The sequence below is a fragment of the Aythya ferina genome (assembly GCF_964211825.1).
Source record: "Aythya ferina genome assembly, chromosome: 5".
In the NCBI taxonomy this organism is placed as follows: Eukaryota; Metazoa; Chordata; class Aves; order Anseriformes; family Anatidae; genus Aythya; species Aythya ferina.
In genome coordinates this window covers 47,179,370-47,203,362 of record NC_140301.1, presented here as the reverse complement: position 1 = coordinate 47,203,362, position 23,993 = coordinate 47,179,370, and the positions used below count along the sequence as shown (strand labels likewise).

At 39.1% G+C, this 23,993-nt stretch overlaps 1 protein-coding gene across 3 annotated transcripts; it reads right to left on the bottom strand.

The window, feature by feature from the left end:
• Positions 1–1,416: 1,416 nt before the first annotated feature.
• ZC3H14 (zinc finger CCCH-type containing 14) lies at positions 1,417–22,711 on the bottom strand. 3 transcript variants are annotated; one of them, XM_084520105.1, is made up of 17 exons: positions 22,623–22,711; positions 22,011–22,053; positions 20,077–20,191; positions 17,069–17,109; positions 16,512–16,707; positions 15,787–16,207; positions 13,786–13,946; positions 12,453–12,553; positions 10,459–10,614; positions 8,917–8,991; positions 8,292–8,448; positions 6,397–6,620; positions 5,112–5,232; positions 4,208–4,344; positions 3,063–3,157; positions 2,365–2,471; positions 1,417–1,692 (listed from the first exon to the last, which is right to left on the bottom strand). In XM_084520105.1, the coding sequence occupies exons 1-17, from the start codon at positions 22,656–22,658 to the stop codon at positions 1,686–1,688; spliced, it is 2,193 nt and encodes a 730-aa protein (XP_084376231.1). In that variant the 5' UTR covers positions 22,659–22,711; the 3' UTR covers positions 1,417–1,685. The 3 variants fall into 3 exon arrangements, with proteins under 3 accessions (XP_084376231.1, XP_084376230.1, XP_084376232.1); XM_084520104.1 differs by lacking the exon at positions 22,623–22,711 and adding an exon at positions 22,314–22,473; XM_084520106.1 differs by lacking the exons at positions 10,459–10,614; positions 22,623–22,711 and adding an exon at positions 22,314–22,479.
• Positions 22,712–23,993: the final 1,282 nt, after the last annotated feature.

The following is a 23,993-nucleotide window of genomic DNA, read 5'->3' as shown; positions in this document are numbered from 1 at the left end:
GTCAGCAGCTTGCCTTATGCTAAACATTGTACAATAGGTTGTAAGACATCAAAGCTGTTGAAATTCAGCAATGGAGGTAGCAGTAGTTCACTGCTGCCCTTACAAATTGTCTTCTCATCTCACACTGAGAAGGAAAAATAGCTTCATGGTGGCAGCTATTTCTGCAAGGGCAGCTAATGAAGGCATTGGAAAATTCTACAGAAAACAACACAACAAAAAAAAAATATTTCAGCATTATTCCTTATGAAGCAAGAGCCTGTCCTCTGCTACTCTACTCCCATCAAGTCACCTTAGGAAAATATTTTACTGTAGTACTTTAAGCTTAAAATCCAGTTGTCTGTTTAGATTTGTTGTGTTTCATTATGGAGTGTGTCAGAGAGTCCCTTTTGCTTTAACCAAAAAAATATATATATATTTTGAACTAGTCCAAAGGTATGGTCATGTATTACTGTAATAAGGATCATGGTTTTAAGTGTACTCCATTTTGGTTTCCACCATGAACATCTATCCCCTGTAACAATGTTGTATGTTTATTTAAGGTATATATATATTATATATATATATATATATATATATATATAATTAAATGTCAGATTTTTGCATTAAGATTTTTTTAAATTTGAATATAAGCCTTGAGTACTTTATTTCATGAACAATTTTAAAAATGCTTTCCTGGAGCATTAAGTTTCAGAATTCAAGACTATATTTGTCAAATTTAATTTAAAAATATGTAGCTCTTATTGTTTCCTGATATATAATGTAAATATTTGTAAAAATAAATTCTTTTGTATATTTTTGTGAAAATGTAGTTCCCCAAAAGATAGAAAACATTTAATAAAAAAGTGCGTTCATCTTACCGCTCAATATTTTCCATTATTACAAATAGCCGTTAATATACATATGGTAACCCACGGGCAATTTTCACAGAAGCTTCTTCATATGAGTTGTTTACAAAGTGTGTCCAGTAGGAAGAAGTGTTGGAAGGAAAAAAAAATGTTCAGAAACAGATTCGGAGAGAGACTTTGTCTTGCAATTATAAATGAAGATACCTGAAACCATTTACTTTCAAGTAAAGTGTTATTTAATTTCCTAGGGTTTCTGAACTGAGCACACCATCACTGTTTCATTGTTCTCACTTACGAAACGTTTTTGTGCCCTTGCTTGCCCCTGTTTAAGAAAGTAGCAGAGGTATGATGACCATTACATGGAAATGATACCCCATTACTCATTCACAAGGAAAAGACAGCTAAGGAGTTCAATCAATGTTTGCCAGGACAGTTGTATACATCATACCAAGCAGCTGATTAAAAAATAAGAAAAAAAATTCTAGTATGACCTGAATACAGGAATAAACTTCCTAACAATTTCAACACACTTAATCTTAAATGAGAAACATTACTCAAATAGAACACAGGCTGTGCTTTGAAAGTTTTTAATGGAATTTAAAGTAAATCTATTCTTACACAGACATCTTACAGTGTAAAAAAAATGTAAAACTGCTCAAACTTACAAACTTGGAAAATTAGAGACATTTCAAGTATGCAATCAACTTTGTTTTATGAAAACAATGTATATTAAAAGTTCAAAATGCATGAATTTTTCTTACATCCTGTGCCCCTGGCAGTTAATTGTCTTTTCTGCTACCGGCCGAAGGAAGCAAAGTTCAGTCCCCAGTTGTATCCTCATCATTCACTGAGGGGAAAGAGAGAAACAATTCCCGTAAGTAACCACCCTCTGATTCCGTAAAGGTGATTTGAGAACTGTTACCCCTGTGGCAATTAAGACCTTTTCAAATGAGATTAGGTGGAGTAAGAGACTCAGGCAATCTGAGTATCTTTAAGATAGGCCAATGACTGCAGATTTGGGAATTTTGATGCTTATTTATGAAATTGTGGATAGATTACAGGAAGAAAACCTCCTGGCCTAAACGGAGAACTGCCCTGTTCACAAACACTGCAGAGAAGCCTCAGAACATTTTGTGGTAAAGACAGGTTGGACAGAAGATAAAACCATAGTACAGAATAATTGGTGTTGGATTTTCAGCTTTATTCCACTAAAACTTGTGGTATGCATTACATGTCTAGGTCAGGATTCTAATACCTCTGCCAAATCCTAACTTCACGGCGCTTGTTTTCCAGCATTGCATAACATTAAGAAATGTTTGAAAACGTTTGAGATACTAAAAACAGCCAGTACAAAGCTCTCTTAAACGAAAGGTCTATAACAGGTACCTTCCTTCACACAATCTTGGCTATTGATCACCCACACTTTACTTCTCTAAGATTACATTTGTGACATAAGTATCTGTAAGGCTGGAGCCCCTAGACTTAACTAAGAAGAATAAAAAAAAACAACAACACTTACCTGGTTTGGGTTCGAGTCCATTTCAAGGCATGGCGTGGAGGTACAGTAATAGTTGGATGGTAGAAAGTGCAGTCTGGCCTTGTGCACTGGGTATTAAACCTACAATGCTAAAAATGAAAGCATTTTAGAAGAGGTTACTCAAAGTTGCCTTCTGCACTCCCAAACAAGCTAACCTCAAAAGTTACATGAAAATCTGTTTTACTGTATGATCTCTCTGATAATTGAATCAATAGCTTCGTAGGCTACTGCTATCAGTTCAACCCAGTGTCAGGAGGAAATCCTTTTCCACAGATATTAACTGTGAGTTAAATGCTCCATACCCCCAGCTGAAATGACAGGTGAAACTGCCTTGCTTTAGGAGTTTACAAAGCAGTGTCAATTGACCCATGCACATGAGCGCTCCTCTCTCTTTCAGATAATGCTGTGGAAAAGCTATCTGGCTAATATCCATGAACAGAGCCCTGGGCACCCAGTCCCAATTCAGCACCGTTAGAGATTAAAAAATAAATAAATAAAAGCACTAAATTTACTGGTATAAAAAAAATACGTACAGGCACAATTGTCCTGTATAAAATTACCTGAGTTAAATTGTGAAAAGTAAAAGCAAGAAGTCATGCTAATGATATTTCCTGACTCAAAGTAGCATATTGCAAGTATTTTCATAGAAAAGAAGGAAAGACATAAGAGAGAATTCTTACTTTTGGGTGGTAAAATGGGCATTCCATTTTTTTACAGGCAGGAAAGAACTTGCACAGCGGACTACTGGAGGATGGAGACTGTGTGGGTAGCGATACTAACAGAAAAGAAAAGAACAGGACCTGAATCAGAATAAACTGTTGGTTTTTTTTTTAAATACGATTCCAGAAAAAAATGAAGTATCTCAACCATTTCACAAGAAATCACATTTTATAATACAACAAAGCTCCGCAAAAAACATGGGGAGCCTCTGTCACAGCATACTAAGTGGATCTCATCCTGTGGTACAACAGGGCTATCAGGTAATTGTTAGCCTCGGCTCTTCACCATTGCACAACAGAGGTGCCGTGGTCATGGGCAAAGCTTCCAACAAATTATGTGGTGGTTCTGGTAGGCAGAATAATTCCTGTGTTGAATTAAACTAGCAGGCTTCCGGCTGGCTAAAGCTAACAGGAGTGAAAAGTGCAGGCAGCACACTTTCCAGGAATACACAGGAGCTGCTGGAACTGACACAGGAGATAAGCACATTGTGCTCTGCCTTCTGGCCCCGTAACAAAACCGTGCCATACTGTGAGTCAGGGCTACACCACTTCCAAAAGATCACAACTTCAGTGGCGTAGAGGCCCTCTGCCTTGGCACTGCTCAGGAGTTCAGGAATACCAACCAACATTTCAAGCACAGCAATTGCATTCACTGGGCAACCTCACTCTCTGAAAGTCATCTCATCATTACATAAAGTTAACTCCTAGAGTGTGATTAAAGAAAAAAAATGTTTATATAGTTCAAAGGCAGAAACTTCCTCTTTGTGTCATAAGCTCTCGGTAACACATGAATCCAGTCTGAGAAAGAAATTTGAACAGAACTGCAACGCTGGCTAGCCCCTCCATCAAAAGGGACTACTTGTGCTTGCACAGAGGGTAAGATTCCATACAGACTCTTGCCTAACAAGCATTCAGGGGGTTTCTGAATGCAAACACAGGTTTTGCTGTAACACCGGATTCATCTAACATTAATACTTTCAAGAAAATTAAGTGAAATCAAGCAAAAAAATATTTTTTTCACTGATGTCAGTTCCTGCTTCCAGCACGCTATTCTCCCGTCAGCACATTCAGCAAGGCTCAGGCAAACAAGAGGTGTTTTGTCTCACCTGGTTTGGGAGGCGGGAGAGGGTTCCTTCGACTGGCGTGAGTGTAAGGGCAGTCTGGCTTGGTGCACTTTGCATCGTATTTACAATTCGGATGGATGAACAAGCATTTATCAGCAAACTTGCAGTTAGGAAAAACTCTGAGGGAAAAGAAATTCAGACGTCAGCTCATACTCAGAGGAAAATCAAGCAGCTGTTGCACGCGAAGGCCAGAACATCGCACAACGTTGAAAACTACAGCAGAGCTTGCATGTGCATGTTGGTTACTTCCACAGTAATATGTGGACATGTGACATACACTACCTGACCTGCATTCACTTCCCTTGTATAAACTTCTTACATGCAGTAAATAAGTGAACTACTTCACACTCAGTGGAGTTTGGTGGCAAGCTGCCTGTTGCGAGCTAAGATTTACTGTGTAGGGCAGAGCAGCAAAGGCACTGTGAATTCAGACATTTGCATGGGGAGAGAAGAGGGCACAGAATCCCAGGGTAATAGGGCTCATTCATGAAGAGAAAATGTTAATAAATTTAGGTATGTTGGATTTTAAAGGAAAATTCTAATTTTTGAGTAAATGAAGCCACCCAAGCTGGTAACGCTTATCTCAAAACAAAAATTATTTTTCTAGGCTGTTGCAGCTTGTGGAAGAGAAGTCCAATGCACAGTGCACATTCCCAAGTTAACCTTTGCTTTCAAACCGAAAATTACTGCATCACCAAATAATGGAACCCTAACACACTGAAAAGCATCGTGAGGTCTAGCAGAAGAGTGCCCGTTACCTGGTTGCTGTCACTACTGTAACAGATTCACACTGCCTTGGAATGTTTACTAACAAAGAAGGGAAATTTGGAGCACTGAAGTAAAAAGAATAACACAATGTCAAGTGGATGAACTTTGTACTACTCACTTGCAAGGTAGCGTGGGGTGATGGTACACGCACTCGTCTCCATTTTTACAAGCAGGCCAGTACTTGCAGCGCTCAAGCACCTTCTCCTGTTTTTGCAGCATGTTCAATTGTTCCATTTCCACTACAAAAGAAAGAATAAAATGGTCAATCTGAGACCTTTGTGGTTGCACATACATTTTGACTTACACAGTGTAGCATAATTAGAATTAAAAATATTTCCTGCTCTCCCCCTTTAGCTCAATTGTTGATAAGTCTTAATTCAATTTACTCACAAATCCAAACATAGGTACGAGTCAAAGAGACCAGGTCTCAGTAAGACAAGACTAAGAAAAACATTCTTCAGCTGAACTTCAGTTACGCTGTTCTGCTGAGCCATGTGTTAACAGAGCCCTGCTTCCTTTCTTCAAGCCAGTGGAATGGAAGGGACACGAACTTAAAACTCCTACAGTACTTAATCTCCCCCATAGGTCTCCCACAATTGTGTTACAGATTTGAAGATACCTGGATCCAGCTGTAGAGTTCTCTACAGAGTATCAATTACTCTTAATTTAGTTCAGAAATGTTGGATGCAGTGCTACTGTGGAAAATAAAGGTCTTCATAAGAAAACTAAAAACCTGAATCCAAGCATAACCTTAGGGCAAGTATACAACAGGTGTACAGTAAAACAATATCCTCTATATTTTTCATCACGGTTTCAAAACAGAGTTCTAAGCAATTGAAATACATGCTTCAGCCAATGATTTCCCACAGTATTCAAAAGATATCCCAAATAAACAGCGTTCAGATAAAATCATGTACTGCTTCAGTTCTACTTTTAGAGATTCCAGCAACTGAACTCTGCCAACACCTTACACTTGAAAGGCAGCTCTTGGTATCACGAATCCAGACAGAAGCATTAAGGTTAATGCCAACTGACATATCTGTTAAAGTTCAAGGCACAGCAAAACATAAAATCTGTCCATCGGCATGGGGACAAATGATACTGGGCTACCCAGAAGTGCAGATTTCTGTCAGTGAAGGAAAACTACATTTTTAAAGGAAAACAAAAATTACCAGTACTGACCAGTGTGGAGAGTTACCTATGTGCAGGACTGCTCTCCTTTATCAAGGACAAAGGCCTCTAACGATGTGAGGCCACTGAACTACAACCATTTGCCTAAAGGATGTTCTCATACAAAAAATAAATACCATCACTTTGATTTTTCATGAATGATAATGCCCAGGAGTTCTACCCACAATCAAACCACCACATTAGTACCATATCCTGCTGGAACCAGTAATTACCATCAGAGCTCTCTAGCTGCCTGGTTACAATCTGCATCTGCTGTGCTCGAAGGCCTTTTAATCCTTTGCCTGCACAAATATTTTGGGTAACTGGCTTTAATCCTTCAGTTATGCACATATCTTCCTCTTCTTGATCTGAAAGGTATCCTGGTGGACTGGGCACACCATCCAGTGTCACGATGAACTTGGGACTAGCAGGTTTCTCTGGCTGTGCAAGCTGGTCTCTATCAAACAAAGAAACAGATTTTTATTCAAGCCTCCTTAGCCAAAAAGTGAGTTGTACTAACAACTAGCAGTACAAGCTAGAGAGTAACACAGTAACAAAACTTTCTTTTAAGACTAACAATAAATGACTTGGATTAAAAGTGTGCCTTCTGGTGTCTCTGAAGCACTGGGAAGTAACACAGAATACAGTGGCACACAACAGAGACTTTGGCATTGCAACATTTCTGTTTGTTGCATTCTGTTTAACAGCTTGATCAAAAAGCTCATTTACTGACACACTTGAATAAAGGAAAGTGATTAGCCTTTTCAGGAATTTACACTTTTGAGACCAAAAAAGTGAGGGTAAAAACGTTCCTGCAATCATGAACTTTTTAACACAAAAACCAGGTGTCTCCTCAAAAACACAGAAACAATGGACATAAAAGTTTTTTGGGTGAAAAGAGTCTTGAAATACTGACACTAAGAACTTTAATGCTCAGCCTGATCAAAAGATCAATCTAGCCAGTTACACCCTGTATCTGACAGCAGTCAAAGGGTAAAGTCAAAGAGTAAAACAAAACAAAACAAAAAAAAACAGGAGATGTACACATGTTTTCTCCACTCTTCCACTGTCCCATACATTTCACCCAAGTGATTTCCTGAATGGGATGATTCTACATATTTGGTAACTATAAACCTTGCTTATCCATGAAATCAGGCTAAAAGCAACTACAGTCTATAATGCCTCTAAAAAGAGAGAAAAGCAACACTAACAGCATGACTAGTCAGAACTCTGATGTTAAACAGTCAGAAACAGTTCTGTTCAGAAGCAAAAATTCACTTCTGTCTTGTAGCACAAAGTCCCAGCTGCCAACTGTTAGTTATCCTTTTGGTTTGTTCATCATTGTTTTAATTTTTAGTTAACACAGGCTGTTTAAAGCCAACCACAGGAACGAAGCGTAAGTTTGTCTAACACAGTGAGAGAGCACAGCAGTCCACAGTGATGTACCTCATGTTGCTCTGGGTGGTTTTCACTTAACAGGTAAGGTGCACACAAACACAGATAAAACTACTTGGAAGCAGGAATACCAGGTCCTTTAATGAATTAGAAAAGTACGCACTGTTCATTTTTTAGAGTAAATGAAAAGACATCCACAACACATCCTTTGCAACTGAAGAGAACTTTAAACTTCTCTTGGCTGAAATTGTAACATGCCTTAAAACACCTGTCCCCATACTACTTGTTTCTTTGCTTATGGTACTGAGCTATGCAGAGAATGTGCTGTTTTCCCCCAGAAAGGGGCTTCATGAAGAAAGGTAATCTCAAGATGGAACAGATGTAAACTAAAAGTTATTTATGCAAAACAACTACATACTTAAGATTTCACGAATCTGAACAGCTATGACAAAAACACAGAAGCAGAAGCCTATTCAGTTCTTTCTTCTGTTTTCTTGAAAACCAAAGACAAGCTCACAGTACAGCTGGCCATGGGAATTCTTTTCAGTTTAAAAGCATTTTTGGGGCTTTGCCCCTGATTCCCCTCACCCCACTATTCACTGTCAATCCATTTTCCATGATTACCCAGATCTTGACCTAACATATAAATCACAGGAATGGATTAATTATTCCACTAAATCTCAAGCAAACATTCTGACTAGTAAGAGTCCTAAAAAAAATTAAAATGTTTTACCGTGTCTGTATTAGACGCCCTGAGAGTACTCGTATTGCCTCGGTAGCCCTCTTTCCTAATTGCTGATTCTGTGGCAGTATTTCCTCAGATAATTTGGGCTTCTTCAGGATAAATGACCTAGTATCTGTATGGACCATAGATTCTGCATCATAGTAGTCTGAAATGGGAGAAAAATTACATAGAAAATAAGACAGATAACAATAATCATGTAATTGTACTCTACCTTTTGGCATAATTAAAAATCAAAGTATGTAAATTAAAGGTTTACATGCCAATGAGCTAATTCTCTTTTGTTTAAAATTCTTAGCAGCAACTTCCAGAAAACATTTTTACTTCCTTGCTTATTCCACAAAAGCAGGAGCCATAGCCCATATTAGGCCTGATCAGGAAACTTGGTACTGTGCTGTGCTGAAACAGCACTAAAGACCCATACACACAACACCTCCCAGGCTTTGAACACATACTGATGTAACACTTATTTTCCTTAGACACAGAGACTGGGAAAACACTGAAAACAGTAAAATTAACTGAAAACAAAATTTCATTTTAGCATTGCCAGACCATTGGCATTCAATCTGAGAAGGAGCTATTTTTCTTTAGGAATAAAAAGATCACAAGACTTAACCTGGAGTTACTTGCAAGGTATCCTCAATCACAGGATCAACCTGGAGCCGAGAAGAGAGTTCCTTTTGTTCAGCTCCTAAAATAAACAGAAATTAGGAACATATTTTACTACATGTCAAAATGAAACTCTAGACTAATGAATAACACTATAAATGAAACTATAGAACTGAAACATATGCTCCCCTAGTTCTTCTGATTAAGAAAGATCAAAACACGTTTACAACTCCCACAAAAAGTCCACCATTCTCATAGTTAAGAACCCCTCTCCATTGTGTTTCAGAAATAACAAGTTTTCTCCAGACAGATGGCATGGCAAAATCCCAATACTGAACGATTCTTTCCCACTATTATGACTCAGTGCAAATTTGGTCTGTGGATATGGAACTTACAAAGGCCAAGTTCTTTCCTCCTCCTTTGTGAAGGTGCTGACCATTCAGAGAACACACATAGGAAATCAGCTAACTACAAGGGACTACTTTATGGTCTTCTCATAAGAGGAGAAACAAATCATAACGGGAACATCCTACATTTGACTGATGGTTTGAGAAAAATATTTTGCTTTCTCTAAGTTTCTTAAGTAAGCTTCCGTTTCCATTTCAGTTGGAAAAGAGCCAAAGTATTTATGCTAAATATTTTCTATATGTTAATTCAAAAACTGAGAAAGCTTCTTACGTATTTTACAGATACAATTCCAAATATTTTATGTTGGCAGAAAGATTCCACATACATCCATACAAAAAATAAGAGACTAAAAAAATAGGTCCTTTTGTTTCAATAAGGAATGTTTATGTGAGTTGATATAACAAAGCTCTTAAACCAAATTCTGCTCAACAATCTAAATACTCAGTAAGAGTAAACTAACTCCTTACAGAAGCCTTTTCCTACCACTTTACTTCTACAATTCCTTGTTAACACCCACGCAGAGATTTCTTTCATGCTGAAAAGATACTTTGATTACTTTCATATATTATGCCATTTTCCTTCCAGGAGTTTCACAACAGAAGTAAAATCTAGCTTACTGTTCACAGTTACCCTGATAACAGCCATCCTGTAACAGCAACTACAGTGCTCTAATACCAACACAACAAAGTAAAACAAACTAATTGTGTGATAACACCACTTTGGAAAGAATCTTTTGATATTTCAAATGCTACAAATTGTTCCAAACATACAGTATCTTAACTGTCTCCCACAAGCTTTGTGACAGCATTACTCCTACAACGTATCAAGGAAAAAGCACAAAGGACTGAGAAAAGATAAGTCACCCCAATATAAATAGATAAATTCACTTATTGCAAAATTATTCTTCAGCAATATGCCAGAATGTTGTATCACCCTTTGCTCACTGAGTAATTCATCTGAGGTTATCCATGCATATAGATACACCTGCAGCCACACTTCAGAAAGTTTACTGGTTTTCAGGCCATTTCCACACACAACTCTTGATGCTGACTTAAAAATTAAAAGCATTTCTTTTCTCTTCTCAGCCTGCTGTAAAGTGACATTTGCTGGTATAAACTTTTAAAGAATATTATCAGATGACCTTGTATGCCTTCCGCTGTCTGTTCCTTTGGCTCTTCTACTTGAAGCTGAGAACTCAGAGTGGGGATCCTGCTCTGCACATGGATTACTTCTAACTGAGATTCTTCTGGGCTAATTCGAGCTCTTGGTGCAACTGGAACAGTTTGTTTCTGTGGAACTTTAAATAAAGGTAAATCATTTATATATAACCCAATCACCAACAGCACTATTTTTACCTATGACAATAAAATCACTCTAAGTTACACAAAAAAAAACCCTCAAGCATCTGTTTAGACAAAAAAGATCTTTAGCTACCTGTAAGATCCTCACCGTGAAAGCACATGCATGGATGTGCACAGAACACTCAGTGAGCTGTAGCTCATGTAGTTGAATGCCTAGTTGTGAGACAAAACTGAATCTGCTACCAAAAGCTGAGATGCAGCCTGAGAAGGATTAGAGTGACCTCACCTATTCATTCATCACTACACAGGACTATTTTGCTAAAAACTTTCTTCTGGTACTGAAACCATTTTTTATTCCACCTTCTTCCATATGAGCAATCTTGGATTATCAAGATGTACTTCTCACAGTCCCAGAAACCCTGTGCTAAGTTGCTTGCAAACACAATATAAAACCTGATGACAGTAGCATGGAATTTGGGGGTATGACAGGATGACAGGTTGGCATCTTTGCCTGGCTTCTGCCAAGATTGTTAGAACTGGTTGTAAAAAGCTAAGCATATTTTTTTCTTGGCTGAATATCATATCATAACCTCTGACACATATAATTAAGGTATTGCTCAGCACTGGGTTTATCATTTATGATCTTACTGCTTTGTTTTCCCCGCAGATTGCAAATTAGTTAATTTCTATATTCCATTCAAAATAAACAGATATGAAATATCTCAACATTAAATCACATTTATTAGAACAATCCTTTGTTAATTTTTCTTCAGTTCTATGTTTGGCAGCAATCTTTACTACTAATCTATACAATTTACTCTGATTTAAAACCAACTCACAATATCAAGTGTGTAACATGCACTGACATCTCTTGCAATTCAAGAACTTTTGAACATCGATAACTCTATCACATATCTCATGCCTCTAAAACAACTTACCAGTACTCACACAACCTTGAAAATACAAGTAACTACAATAAAACAAGCAACAAGTTCACAATGGCATTTTGTCAATTTGTTAACGTGGAAGGAAGATAAATGTTTCTTACAGTTAGTTTGTAGGTTTTGAGAGAGAGCAGGCCAGAGATTTTGGACAGCACTCAGACTTGCTTCAGACAGCACAAAGTCATGGTTTGGGTAGTTCAGTGAATGCTCCTTTGCTGCCAACATGCAATGCTTCATGCTGACAGCACTAGATTTATTAACATCCCATGAAATGACAGCACACGAGGTTATCACCTAGATTTGCCCTTCTTCATTTGAAGCTGAATGCCATCACACAGGCAGCTAACTGCTCAGTTGCTGTACCAAGTGCAACTCTGTATCTAAAACCACTGAACTAAAACTGCAACCTCCTGGCTTAAAGAGCTGGCATAAAGGCTGACATATCATTCAGTAGTTATTTTAATTACCTATACCCAGTGTATTTTGATTTTTTGCTGTTTGGCTTTTTTCTCCTCCCCTCTCAGGAAGAAAGAGAAACAACAGCAAACAATTAGCTCCAATAACATGGCTAACACCGAGCACTTTCTCCTCAGCATCTATTCACATTTTAGAAAACTTCTGGTGCTTCCTATTTGTCTCTCTGCACTTTACAGATTCATTATCTTGATTAATGTATTTTAAAAATCTCTTTCCTCCCTTATTCATGCTTTCATAATTCATCACTGAACATTACTGCAATGTACACAGGACACGGAAAATGCTTTACGTGTATCACTGACATGCACTATTTAACATTGTGTTTGATCTCTAAGTGCTATGTTTAGCTTGGATTCATAAAACGGAGCTTGGAAGTATTAAAGCTCAGCACAAACAAAAACGATGCTAATTACCTGTGGAATAATTAGTTGTTTTTGTAACTGATTCCTGTGCTTCAGAGATTGCTTTCAGTATTAAGTTCTTATTGGCTTGTTTGGAGGGTGGAAGTGAAGGTCTAAGGGAGATGAAACAAAGTAACTGTAACTGAATTGCAACAGCAACTGTATCCGTGCTAAACACAAACATTTCAACACGTTAACAAGTTACACATAATACAGAAATCAGCATTTAAAACTTCACTGTTTGGATGTTTGTTTTCAACTTGTTAATCTATTCTCTGAATGGACAGGGATATACAAAATGCTCTCAAAAATGGAAGTCCAGAGGCCTGATTTTATCTCACATGTAAACTGCTGTATAAACATGCAACATCTGAAAGGCACAACTTCTGCCTCTGCCCCCCACATTCCTGTTACCAAGTCTGTGTTGGCACTAATTAATTGCACAGCCACGTTATGCAGCAGGATCTGGAGGAAAAGTAACTATCAAAAACACGTTAATTGTAAAAAAAAAAGGCTTTCTGTTTCTTTTTGAATACTGACAATAGTAAGTTCAAATCAAACAGACATGCTGCGGTGTTGAAGATAAATTCAATAAAGTGTATCAGCTTCAAACAAATCTTCTACAAGCTAGCCTTGCAGATCAGTAGAACCAACTCTTTCCTAGCTTAAACATTCTTCCTCTTACTGTTGTCAGACAAACACCACTAATGGACCTTGACTGACACCTGACATTCAGACAGAATTGGAAAGGGGGAAAAAGAAGAAAAAAAAAAAAAAACTTAATTTTTTGGAAAAGATAAAATAATCTTAAAGAACAGAGCAACATAAAGAAAGAAATGTCACTGAAATGTATTCACAAATCTCACTTCTTTGTTGTTTTTGTTTTAAAGTAACAGAGACTGGAACCATGTCAAAAGGCTTAGTGTACAAAAGAATCAGATTTGTCTGATCAGAGCTATTTGGTTTGAAAACTATTCCTGAAGTAAAAGAAAATAACCAAAACTCCTAGGAAAATTATGATACCATGTTAAATACCTGGTCTGAAACTTGCCAACATTAACATTCTTTTAACAGTAAACTTTTCCCAAACAGCGTAAAATTTCACACTCAAATTTCACAGTTTATGCAGAACAATAAAAACAGGTTTTAAAGTTAGTGGAAAAAAGGTAGTATAATGAGACATCTCACCCACAGAGGTGTGAGACAGTATGAAATTTAACAATGGCTTACTGATTTTTTTCTGTCAATTTTCAAAACCACAGACAATTTTCATCAACTTTATCTTTCAAAGATTTTGTTCACTATTTTTTTCTGGAAACAGCATCATCCCTGAAATCTTAAGTACCTTCTTTCTGGCTTTGCAGGTACAGACACACTGCTAGAGATGCTTCCTGTTCGTGACCCATATTCTTCTTCTTCCTCCTCCTCCTCGCCATCATTACAGAATTTTTTCACTTTGACTACTGAGCTCACAACAGGCAACCTTCTCTTCCTGGAGCTTTCTTCCTACAACAAACAGAAGAGCCAAAATACTTCATTTAGCATAAAACATTAGTAAGAGAGCAAAGAAAACTATGCTATTCTACTTACAACCAGAAGATGGAGAACTTCCATTCAAATTGCATGAATCTAAGACTAATAGATAACGTGCAGAAACAAGTGACAGCACTTAGAGCGTGAAAATCAGCTACACTTACACTGAAATCTCATTAAAAATGTGACAGTAAAATGTGAAAGTAAAGTAACACTTAGAGAAGGAGAAGAAAGACTAAAGACAATTTATCAAACATCTAAAGAAAGAGGAGGGTTTTCCAATGCAACTCACAACAGCCTTAAAGATGCAACTATTAAAAGTTTTATGGAGAAAAATGAAATAGCTGAGAATGACTTTCTCCTCTGTAGTAGCTCTAATTCTTAGATTGGTATAAAGATTAACTTCTAGCAAGCTGACACATTCCAAAGGATGGTAGCTGCCTTGCGGAGGAGCCAGTGTGGTCCAGCTCAGGAAGTGCAAGTTCCCTTTTCTGAGAGTTACTCACCACCACTACAAAGCATGTAATAGTGACAAATTTGAATGCTAGCCCATGCAAAAGCATTGGAGCAAACACCTAACAATGCTTCCTAAAAGAACCATCACTCAGCACTGATCTACACAGGAGCACAATGAGACACCTGGCTGATAGGTATGCAGATGGTATCCTTTAACTGATCATGTATCCTCCAAAGAGGAAAAAACATCCTAAGGAATAGACCTGGACTATATTGACACATAAGATATATGCAATTAAAATAAAATAAAATAAAAGACCTTTTTAAAGAAAAACTTTCCAAATCACAAGCACTTGTCTGAGGAGTCAGCAGAGTACATCAAAGGTCACAGTTCCACGAAACACTTCTGAAAGAGCCCTCTTCGGGGCATTATTAATGAAATAGTGACTGAAGAAAATTGTCACAGACCTTTTTCTAACATTGTCAAGGGGAGATGTGACTCTCGTTTGTGGAGAATGTATGTACAGCCTTAAATGAGTCATTGTATTCTCATTCTCACTTCTACAGCTTAAAAAGTAAGGACATCTGCACACATCTCTGCATTCTACATTTCTGAATAAAAAACACTGTTCTTTTTTGAAGAGCTATGTAAGTAGCAGCAGAGAACAATATACACAGTAGAAACACAGATGCAGCTGGAATATAATGTAAGTCAAATTTCTGCATCATCACAAAATTAGCAGCCGTAACAATCTTCATTCCACTTACAGAAGGGCTCTTAGCTGTTTCATATGGGTAGTCTTAAAACCATCAGCTGGGACTGTCATTCTGCCTGGGTCAGTCTGGCTTCTCAAGTGAGTAAGGCAGCAATCAGCGTTTAGTTTATGGTTGTACAAAACCCGCCCCGAAAAGTGCTTAAATGCCATGGCTCTAAGTTGTAAAACAATACTAAAAAGCAATACATCTGGCTGTTAGAGACTGAGATGTACCTAGCATAGTTACAAATAAACAGCACCCCAAAAAATACAGATTTACTTCAATGATCCAGAGATCAAAATGATTCCTTCTGATTCGTCACACGCAACGTAACAACATGCCAGCTCATTAGTCCAGCCCAATATGGCATGAAGATATACAAGCTAATTAACTCAGCTCTACAGCAATCAGTGAAGCGATGACACTAAGCTATGCAATCTCTACTTAACACTGGACCTAGAGAATGAAATCCCAAACCTCCTCGTACCAGTAACAGAAATCTTCTGATTTCTCTGAGGTGAAGACTTTATGGGAAGAGTGTACACAGAAATTTAGGCTCCTAGCAAGCATGAAATACAGCAACAGTTTAGATCATACTAACCTCGCTGCCTACTTTATCAGCACTAAGTTTGGAGGTGGGCCTGTAGCTCTCTGCTAAGCTGCCAAATGCTTCTGGATTGCAAAGCTGGACCGTTTCCAAGGACCTGCAGCTTTGCGTGTCTAACTGCCGACTCCCCTGCAAGGTGCCCTGCTGGGACAATCTGTGCACGTGTGCACTGCCATCTGCACTCCTGCTGCCTGGTGGCCGGTAGATTTCAGCAGTAGGACGAGAAGAACCGTAAGTTACAGTTACAGTAGGTTTTTTCCGGGACAAAGGATTCTCCTGCACAAAGTTTAGGTCTTCATCAATTAGATCATCTGGTTCAGGTTTAATGTCAATTACAGCTTCAGAAGGTGACAGCTCCCTCAAAGGCTTGACTGTAGACATTAAGCGGGATGCAGAACCATCTTCAGAAGACTGCCTGTTAAAATAAGAAATTGCCAAATAATACCTCTTCAAGTAAAGCTCTGGAAAATTCTGGCTTTTTAAACAAAGCCAGATGGGAAGAATCATGAAGGTATTATTTCTCATGCATATCTAACACACTGATCCCTATTTTTAGTTTGGTTAATTAATCTAAGCACATCTGTTACTTAAAGAAATAGAACTGAGTTCCTGATTTAATGTTTTTATTTAACAAATTATAGGAATGCTTCACAATGACTACCACAGTCACACAACTCCTAAAGTCTTAACCTGTGTCAGGAAGCAATCAGTGGTTTTACCGTGAAGCAGTGTTTCTTTGTTCCTGTGAACTGGTGGAAACTCTGGAGTCATTTCTTTCTGTCCGTGTGCTGGAAACCGCAAGAGGTGGCAAGGCATCCTCACGCCTCCTCTCATCACTCGCACATGAACTACTTTTGCTGGAAGGAAGGTTGCTCTCAAAGATGTTAGATTCTGAAGATTTTACGCTTGTTGGTTCTGCAAAAACAGGTACCTTTCATTTTATATCCAAGCACAGCAATAGGGATTTTGCAATAAATGTATCAAGGTAAATGTAACAAACAGGACATTGCCCAGATGTAAACAGAACAATCTAAGGAGTTTTCAGTTCAAAACATCAGGAAGAAATGCTCAGGATTAAATTTTGGACTTGGAAATAAATTCTTTGTCTCAAAACAAAAATAAAAACCCATCTTCTAAAAAGTCAGGACCCAAAAATACCACTGAGATTTAAAACTAACAAAACAGTCAGCTAAAATCTTAGTGGAAACTAACTAGACGTGCAACACTACATTAAAAGATAAACCTGGTTTCACTCAAAATTCATTTTCTTACTTACCAGTAGTCACAGACCGCAGCTTATCCAAAACACCGTGGAGCCTGAAATAGACAGCAGGCAGAGAAGGAAGCAAAAGAAAAAAGGAGAAACAGAAGAACTTTAATTCAGAATGATAATCTTTCAGAAACAACCTTTCCCCACCCTATAATAAGCATCTCATTTATCCACGGCTTCACTTGCCATTAACTGATAATGTTGGGTTTAAGGAAGAGCTTAAATAAGTGAGTGAACTTCATAGATGCAGGTAAGGTATTCATCACATCAGCTACTTTTGGCACTTTGTTCATTTACCAAATTAAAGCCAGTACTTTCTACTGTTCCACTACAATCAACAATGTGAATTAAATGTCTTCAAAAGGACTAACTCAAACTAAGTTAGAATCCTAGGGTATAGGCTAGAATTTTACTTCATATATGAAACTTCAATTACACAGCAAAGTTAAAGATAACTCTAAATAGAAACCTAAAAAATACACAATTTAAAGTACGTAATTTACTCAGGATTCTTCCAACATGCTTTGTTTATATCAACAATATTCTTTGAGACATATTGCTGAGCAATACTTTTCAGCGAGGTACCAAATTTGCTGTTTGCCTGTGAAAAAGGCACCACGCTGAAGCAATGTAGAAAATCGGAAGGCTACAAAATAGTCCTTTAAAAATACACTCATTACAGAGAGAAAAAAAATAAAAACAGACACACACATTTAAGTGCATACCCTAGTTAGAGTTCAAATCTGATCCTGGGCATCTCCATAATTTAGGCTGAGTATTAGAAGGGTGTCAAGGAACAATATCATATTGAAAACTGGGAAAAGTAAAACTGCATAGCAATATATGGAAGGCTTTTCATTAGAAGCCTGTTAAAAATGTTGTCAGCTGAACTCTGCTGATGTGACCATGGTGTATCAGCTTTCACGCTGATCTATGGATATCTGACCTGACACTTGGTTCAGAGTATGAAGTGCTGGCCAACCAGCAGGAATGCCAGCTCTGCCAAAGAGCTGCTGTGAAACTTTTGCTAGATGACCCAGAATTACCAGCTACAGAGAGCTACCAAGGAAGGAAGACCTTGTTGAGTATTTAACTTAGCCAGGGACTCAGCGCTTAAGAATGTAATACTTCTGTCTTGCTTTTAAAAGGAAAAACAAACCAAATGAATAAACAAAAACAAACAAAACTGTAGAAAGCTCCCAACTATACCACTATGTAACTTTTTTCTCCACCAGTCCTTATATATCTTACTGCATACATTTATCTTGTTCTCCTTTCTTTCTTTTAACCAATACCTACTTCATTATCTGAGAAAGCATTCTGAAATAGAACTTGTATTTAGTAACAAATGTAGATACTGAACTGAATGACAAGACTCATTACATGGGGAATTTAAACAGCAATCATCAAAACCAGTGGAAGGTATAACATCTACATATAGTTGATATCCATTTCCAAATACAAAAAAAAATATTTTGATTTCTCTCTTCTGTCAAAATTCATTTTATGTCATTATTAATCTACTATTAATCTATTAATCTAGTTTAATCTACAAAGCCATAACTGTGTTCTGCTACATATTATCGTGTTATTTCTTCGCATGCAGAGATTCAGAGAAAACCCTAGTACTAAACTCATCAGTCTGTTAATTTGTCTAACTGATTCCCAACATTCCTACAACTGCATGACTTACTGCCACAGTAAATGCCAAAAATGTTATCTAGGTAGGTCAAAAAAGGGAAAAAAAGCAGGTATATACACTGTAACTTTAAATTGAAAAAAAAGGGGGTACATCGTTAATTGCACTCACCTTTCCTGTATTTTTGACAAATGCCAAAAAAAAAAATGAAAACTTTGAAAGCAAACTTAAATTATACCCATGTCACATAGAAATACATTGGTTTAAGTAATTAATACTGTTAATTGTTATAACTGGAACTAATTTTTACTCTTTGTCAATGTTTATGGCTTAATAACATACCCAACTTCTACAATGTTTCCTCTTTGCTGTTTAATTGCATAAAAGCTCCTAACCAAATAAAGGAGAACCTGACTAATCACACAGACATACTGAAAATGAATGTAATTACTCAGTATGAAAAATATGAAGAAAGCAATCAGAAAAAGCAAGAAAAATGCAATACTTCTCTCATCTGTACAAATCAAAGTAATGTTCCTTACAACTATATTAGATTAAAGACTCAAAAAATGAGATTAACTTGAAAAAATACACAGCTCTGAAAGCCAAAATAAAATCTCTGGAGCAACATCTGTTTGAAGAGTCTGTCTGGCTACTTTGAAACATGGAGGTTAAAGTAGTAGAAAATGCATGAGAAATACTGTACTGGCTAAAGTTCTCATGCATTAGAATTAATACACAACTGTCAGGAGTTTAGGGGGGGAAAAAAAGTTCATCTGTTGCTCATTTGTCCTCTTCACAACAATTCTGGGGTTCTACTTTTGTTTTGTATAGCTGGGTGATGGCGATAAATAAATAGCCTGAGAGGTGGGAATACCTAAACATTTGGTGCTAAGCCTTGTCAAAGACGGTATACAGAATTAGAGTCACTGCTCATCTGTCCTCTAATTCCTCTGTACTACAGCAATCTGAAGCACTATTAGCATAAAAGCAAGTAAGCTGTTTTTTAAAGAACTACCTTTAAAGAACTTACTGCAGAATACAGAGCTCCCACGCTCAGAGTGGGCTTTGTAGGATTATTTTTTTTTTCAGTCAACATTTGGCCCTCGCTTATCTGAGCATTTCAAACTTCAAAAATGTGACCGCGCTTATGAGCGAATAAAGAATATAAGCCCTCCAGCCTCCTGTGACACTTAATAATCACTGCAGTAGCCTAACAACTGACAGAATAAAAATTATTTATTAAAGTAAAAAGGTTTTATTAATGTAAATTGCACAATGGGGGGATAACTAACTGTTTATATTCTCACAGCTCATTTATAGAAAAGAGTCCCAATTACTGGTAAGAAGTGTGACAAGTAGCTTACAAACATACCATACAGTAAACCTGACAGTATTGTTTCCAAGGAAAAGAGAAAGGTCCTCTGTCATCTGCTCCTGGCTCTTCTTATTGGCCACCATAACCATAATGTAATCAGGGAGTTCTTCATCTAATAGAAAGAGAAATATGTTATGAAGTATAAGAAAGCATAGCAGATTAAATAGATCCTTAAACAAGTTATCAGAGCTTTTTTTCCAGTTTTTCTACAAAGCCTCTGTAGGCAGATTGTTAGATAAGGAAATTAACAAGGCTTCCACTTCATCTGAAGGTTTAATAGGACTTTCAGTCACAAGTGAAAAATAAAAGATCGTCAACTTCAGTAGAGCAGAAGCTGAAAATAAGATCAAAGCATTTAAAAAGTAAGTAAATAAAACAAAAAGGACAAGATAAAAGAAAGCCACTCTGTTGCTCGAATCCTTTTACTGGAACACTAACAAGCATCTACGATTTTCACTACTTCAAATATTGCCAAACGCAGCACCTTACCCTTATGAAAGACCAAACTAATAAATACTCCTTTCTGATCTGTGCTTTGAACAAATCAAAACCATAGCAACTTCCAGATTTTCCATCTACAAAAACGCTGAGTATCAGGTCATTAAAAATAACAAAACAAAACAAACACAGCAACCCTGCAAGTCTGATTCTCTATCTTTCCCCTGTATGCAGTTTCACACAACACGTGAAATCTATTTCCATTGATGGAAACAGGGTTCCACTACCAACCAGAATTGGTAGGAAAGTGTTGGGAGTCTAACACAATAAAGGTTTGGGAATGTTGGTATTTGGCTTCTTATTTACCCTAGTTCTGGTCTATTCTGAAAGACTGAACAGACAATTGTTGCTTGAGGGCCTTAGATATGCTTCTTGAGCACATATTTTAATTTATTTAATCAAACACCTCATGCTCTGCAATACCGCTCCATGGCATGAACCTAAGAACAGAACGTTAGAACAGTTGGAAATCCACTTCAAATAGTGAACTTGCACTAAAGCCCTAATATACTTGTACTCAATTAATCAAGTTAAATCTGCACACGTTATAAAGACCTAAAAATTAAAAATCTTAAATAGAAATCAAAATATAAATCAAAGGAATTGCATTTACTCTATATCTCATGTATTCTATATCTCCTAGAGCATAGAAGCAACATTCATACATTGTACCTGCACTTCACTGTCATTCAAAAAATCAACTCAAGGCAATCCACACTGCCCATACACGTCCCATTCAAAACAAAACCTTGATCCTATCTCTATGATTTCATAACATGTTATTTCATCAACATCAGCGTAAGGTAGGTCTTGGTTTTCTCCTTAACAGTCAAGTTCTTATGTTTCATAGAGTTGTGCTACATACTGTTTCTGACATGGCCCTTCCAACTCCTAAAACAGTCAACCTGACTGTCTCACTGTAATATCCTTTCTCCTAATTCTGACAAATACTTGAAATCCAAAATGCTGTTGAAAAGACAACTAAGAAAGACTAACTCCATCTCAGAGTGGCCACAGGTAACTGCCGTCATATGCAAACATTTTACTTCATGTAATGTTTCTTCTTGCACCTCATAGAGCTTCCCTTAAATATTCACAAAGACACACATCGTTCTTTGTTTGTTTCTTTCAAATCCCTTGCATCTGTATCTTACTGAAGGGGGAGAGACTGTTAGCTGATTTCCTTTTAGCTCTTCATTCACCAGTGTCCACATACAGTGTCCTCTTATGCATAAGACTACACATTTTGTGAAGTCCTTTTTTTTTCCACATTAGTCCAGCACTTCAGGTAATCGACCTCACGCTTGAGGTTTCTGTATGCAGTAACACAATTAATTATGGGTAAATTCGCTGATCCAGCGAATCGCATTAACCAGCTCCTGGTTTCCTGTTGAACGACAACAAACATGGGCTGACCACGAAGTAAAACTTACCAACATAAGCCCCCAGCTCCTGCAACTTTCCTTTTATAGCCCCCTAAAAGGCAACGAAACAGCGTGTGAGGGACGGAACAACAAAGTGCCTTGAACTGCAGACCAGCGCGACGCTCTCTCGATGAAGTTTTCCTCGCTGCCCACCGAAGGCTTTGCCCTGGCCGAGGCCCGGTTCCCGCCCGCAGGTCGCGGCAGCTGCCGGCAGCGGGGCGCTGAGGCCCGCGGCAGCCTCGCCCCCCGCCCCGCTTCCACCCCCACACCGCCCCCGGCCCCCCTCCCTCAGCAGGGACCACCCGGTCTCACGGGGCGCGCAGAGGCCGACGAATTACGCCAGTAATAGATGAGAACAGCCCCGGAAGGTTCGGAAATGGTCATCCCCGGCTCGGCACCGGCACCCTGCTGGGGTCTGCGGCGTGTGAGCGCCCAGAGGCAGCGGCTGGCAGCCCCTGCCCTGGGGCATTGCGGCCCGAGCCTCCCAGCGGGCAGGGGCAGGGGGAGCTGCAGGCAGAGCGGCAGCGGCCACCCTCCCGCCTGCCTCCCGCAGCCCCCCGTTACCCCGTCCGCGCTCGCCCCGCGGGGGGGATCCCGGCCCCTCGCCGCGGCGCCTCTCACCCGGATCTTGCGGCTGATCTCTGTGCCGATCTCCATGGCCGCGGCCTCCCCGCTCGCCTCCCGCCCAGGCCCCGGCAGCGCCGCACAGCGCCCGGCCTCCGCCTGCGGCGCCCCCTGGCGGGACGCGGCCCGGCCTCCGCGCCGCCTCCCCTCGCACCGCACGGCCCGGCCCCGAGAGGGCGGCGAGCCCCGGGCTGCGCCGAGCCGCGGGCAGAGGGGCCCCGCTCGCCTCCCGCCTGTCCGCGTCGCCTTCCTCTGCCACTGCCCGGGGGAGGCCTGCGCCCCCCTCCTGCTTTGTAGTGTAGTGGGGTCAGCTCCGGGCCCTCACCACAGGAGGCCCTGGAGTGTGTCCAGGGAAGGGCTACGAAGCTGGCGAAGGGCCTGGAGCACAAGTCCTGTGGGGAGCGGCTGAGGGAGCTGGGGGTGTTTGGTCTGGAGAAGAGGCTTGGGGGAGACCTCATTGCTGTCTACAGCTACCTGAAAGGAAAGTGTGGGGAGCTGTAGGTTGGCCCCTTTTTGCAGATAACTAGTGATAGGACTAGAGGGAATGGCCTCAAGTTGCACCAGGGGAGGTTCAGGTTGGAAATGAGGAGACATTTCTGCTCAGAAATAGCAGTCAGGCATTGGAATGGGTTGCCCAAGGAGGTGGTGGAGTCACCATCCCTGGGGGTGTTCAAGGAAAGGTTGGACGTGGTTCTCAGGGACATGGGTTAGTGGGTGACATTGGTAGTAGGGTGATGGTTGGACAGGGTGATCTTGGAGGTCTTTTCTAACCTTAACAATTCTGTGATTCTAATGATCAATGAATGTTTATGTAATGTATTGTAATCATTGATAAGAAGCCTTAAAATAACGCGCATTCTTCACAGCTTCACTGACAAAAGTAAAGTTTCTGCCTTAAACACAAAGAGGCTTCATCATCTCCTAGTCTTCTTTACATGAGGGATCACTTGCTGAGGGAGGAGAGGAAACCCTGCAAAGCAGGTCACAGTAAATAGGAAAGAAGTCATGTTCAAGTCACATCCTTTATCTCCTGCACTACTGTTGCAGCGTCACTTCATCCAGGAGCACAGATTTAGTGGGCAGCACCATTACAGAAAGCCCAGCATGCACATATACAGGATCTTTTAAAACAGTACCAATGCATGGAGCTTATTTTACCCAGTGGCAACAACTGTATTAATATCTTTCTGCATCACTGCTCCCAATACAAACCAAGCATAATACAGGGACAGCCTATACTAATTAATGCTAATGATCTAAGCTGTTTGCTTGACCATACTTAAAACATACTGGTACTACAGTGAGATACAACAAGTAACAGAATAGCTTAATTATAACATTCCATTTTAACCTTTAACAGATACATTT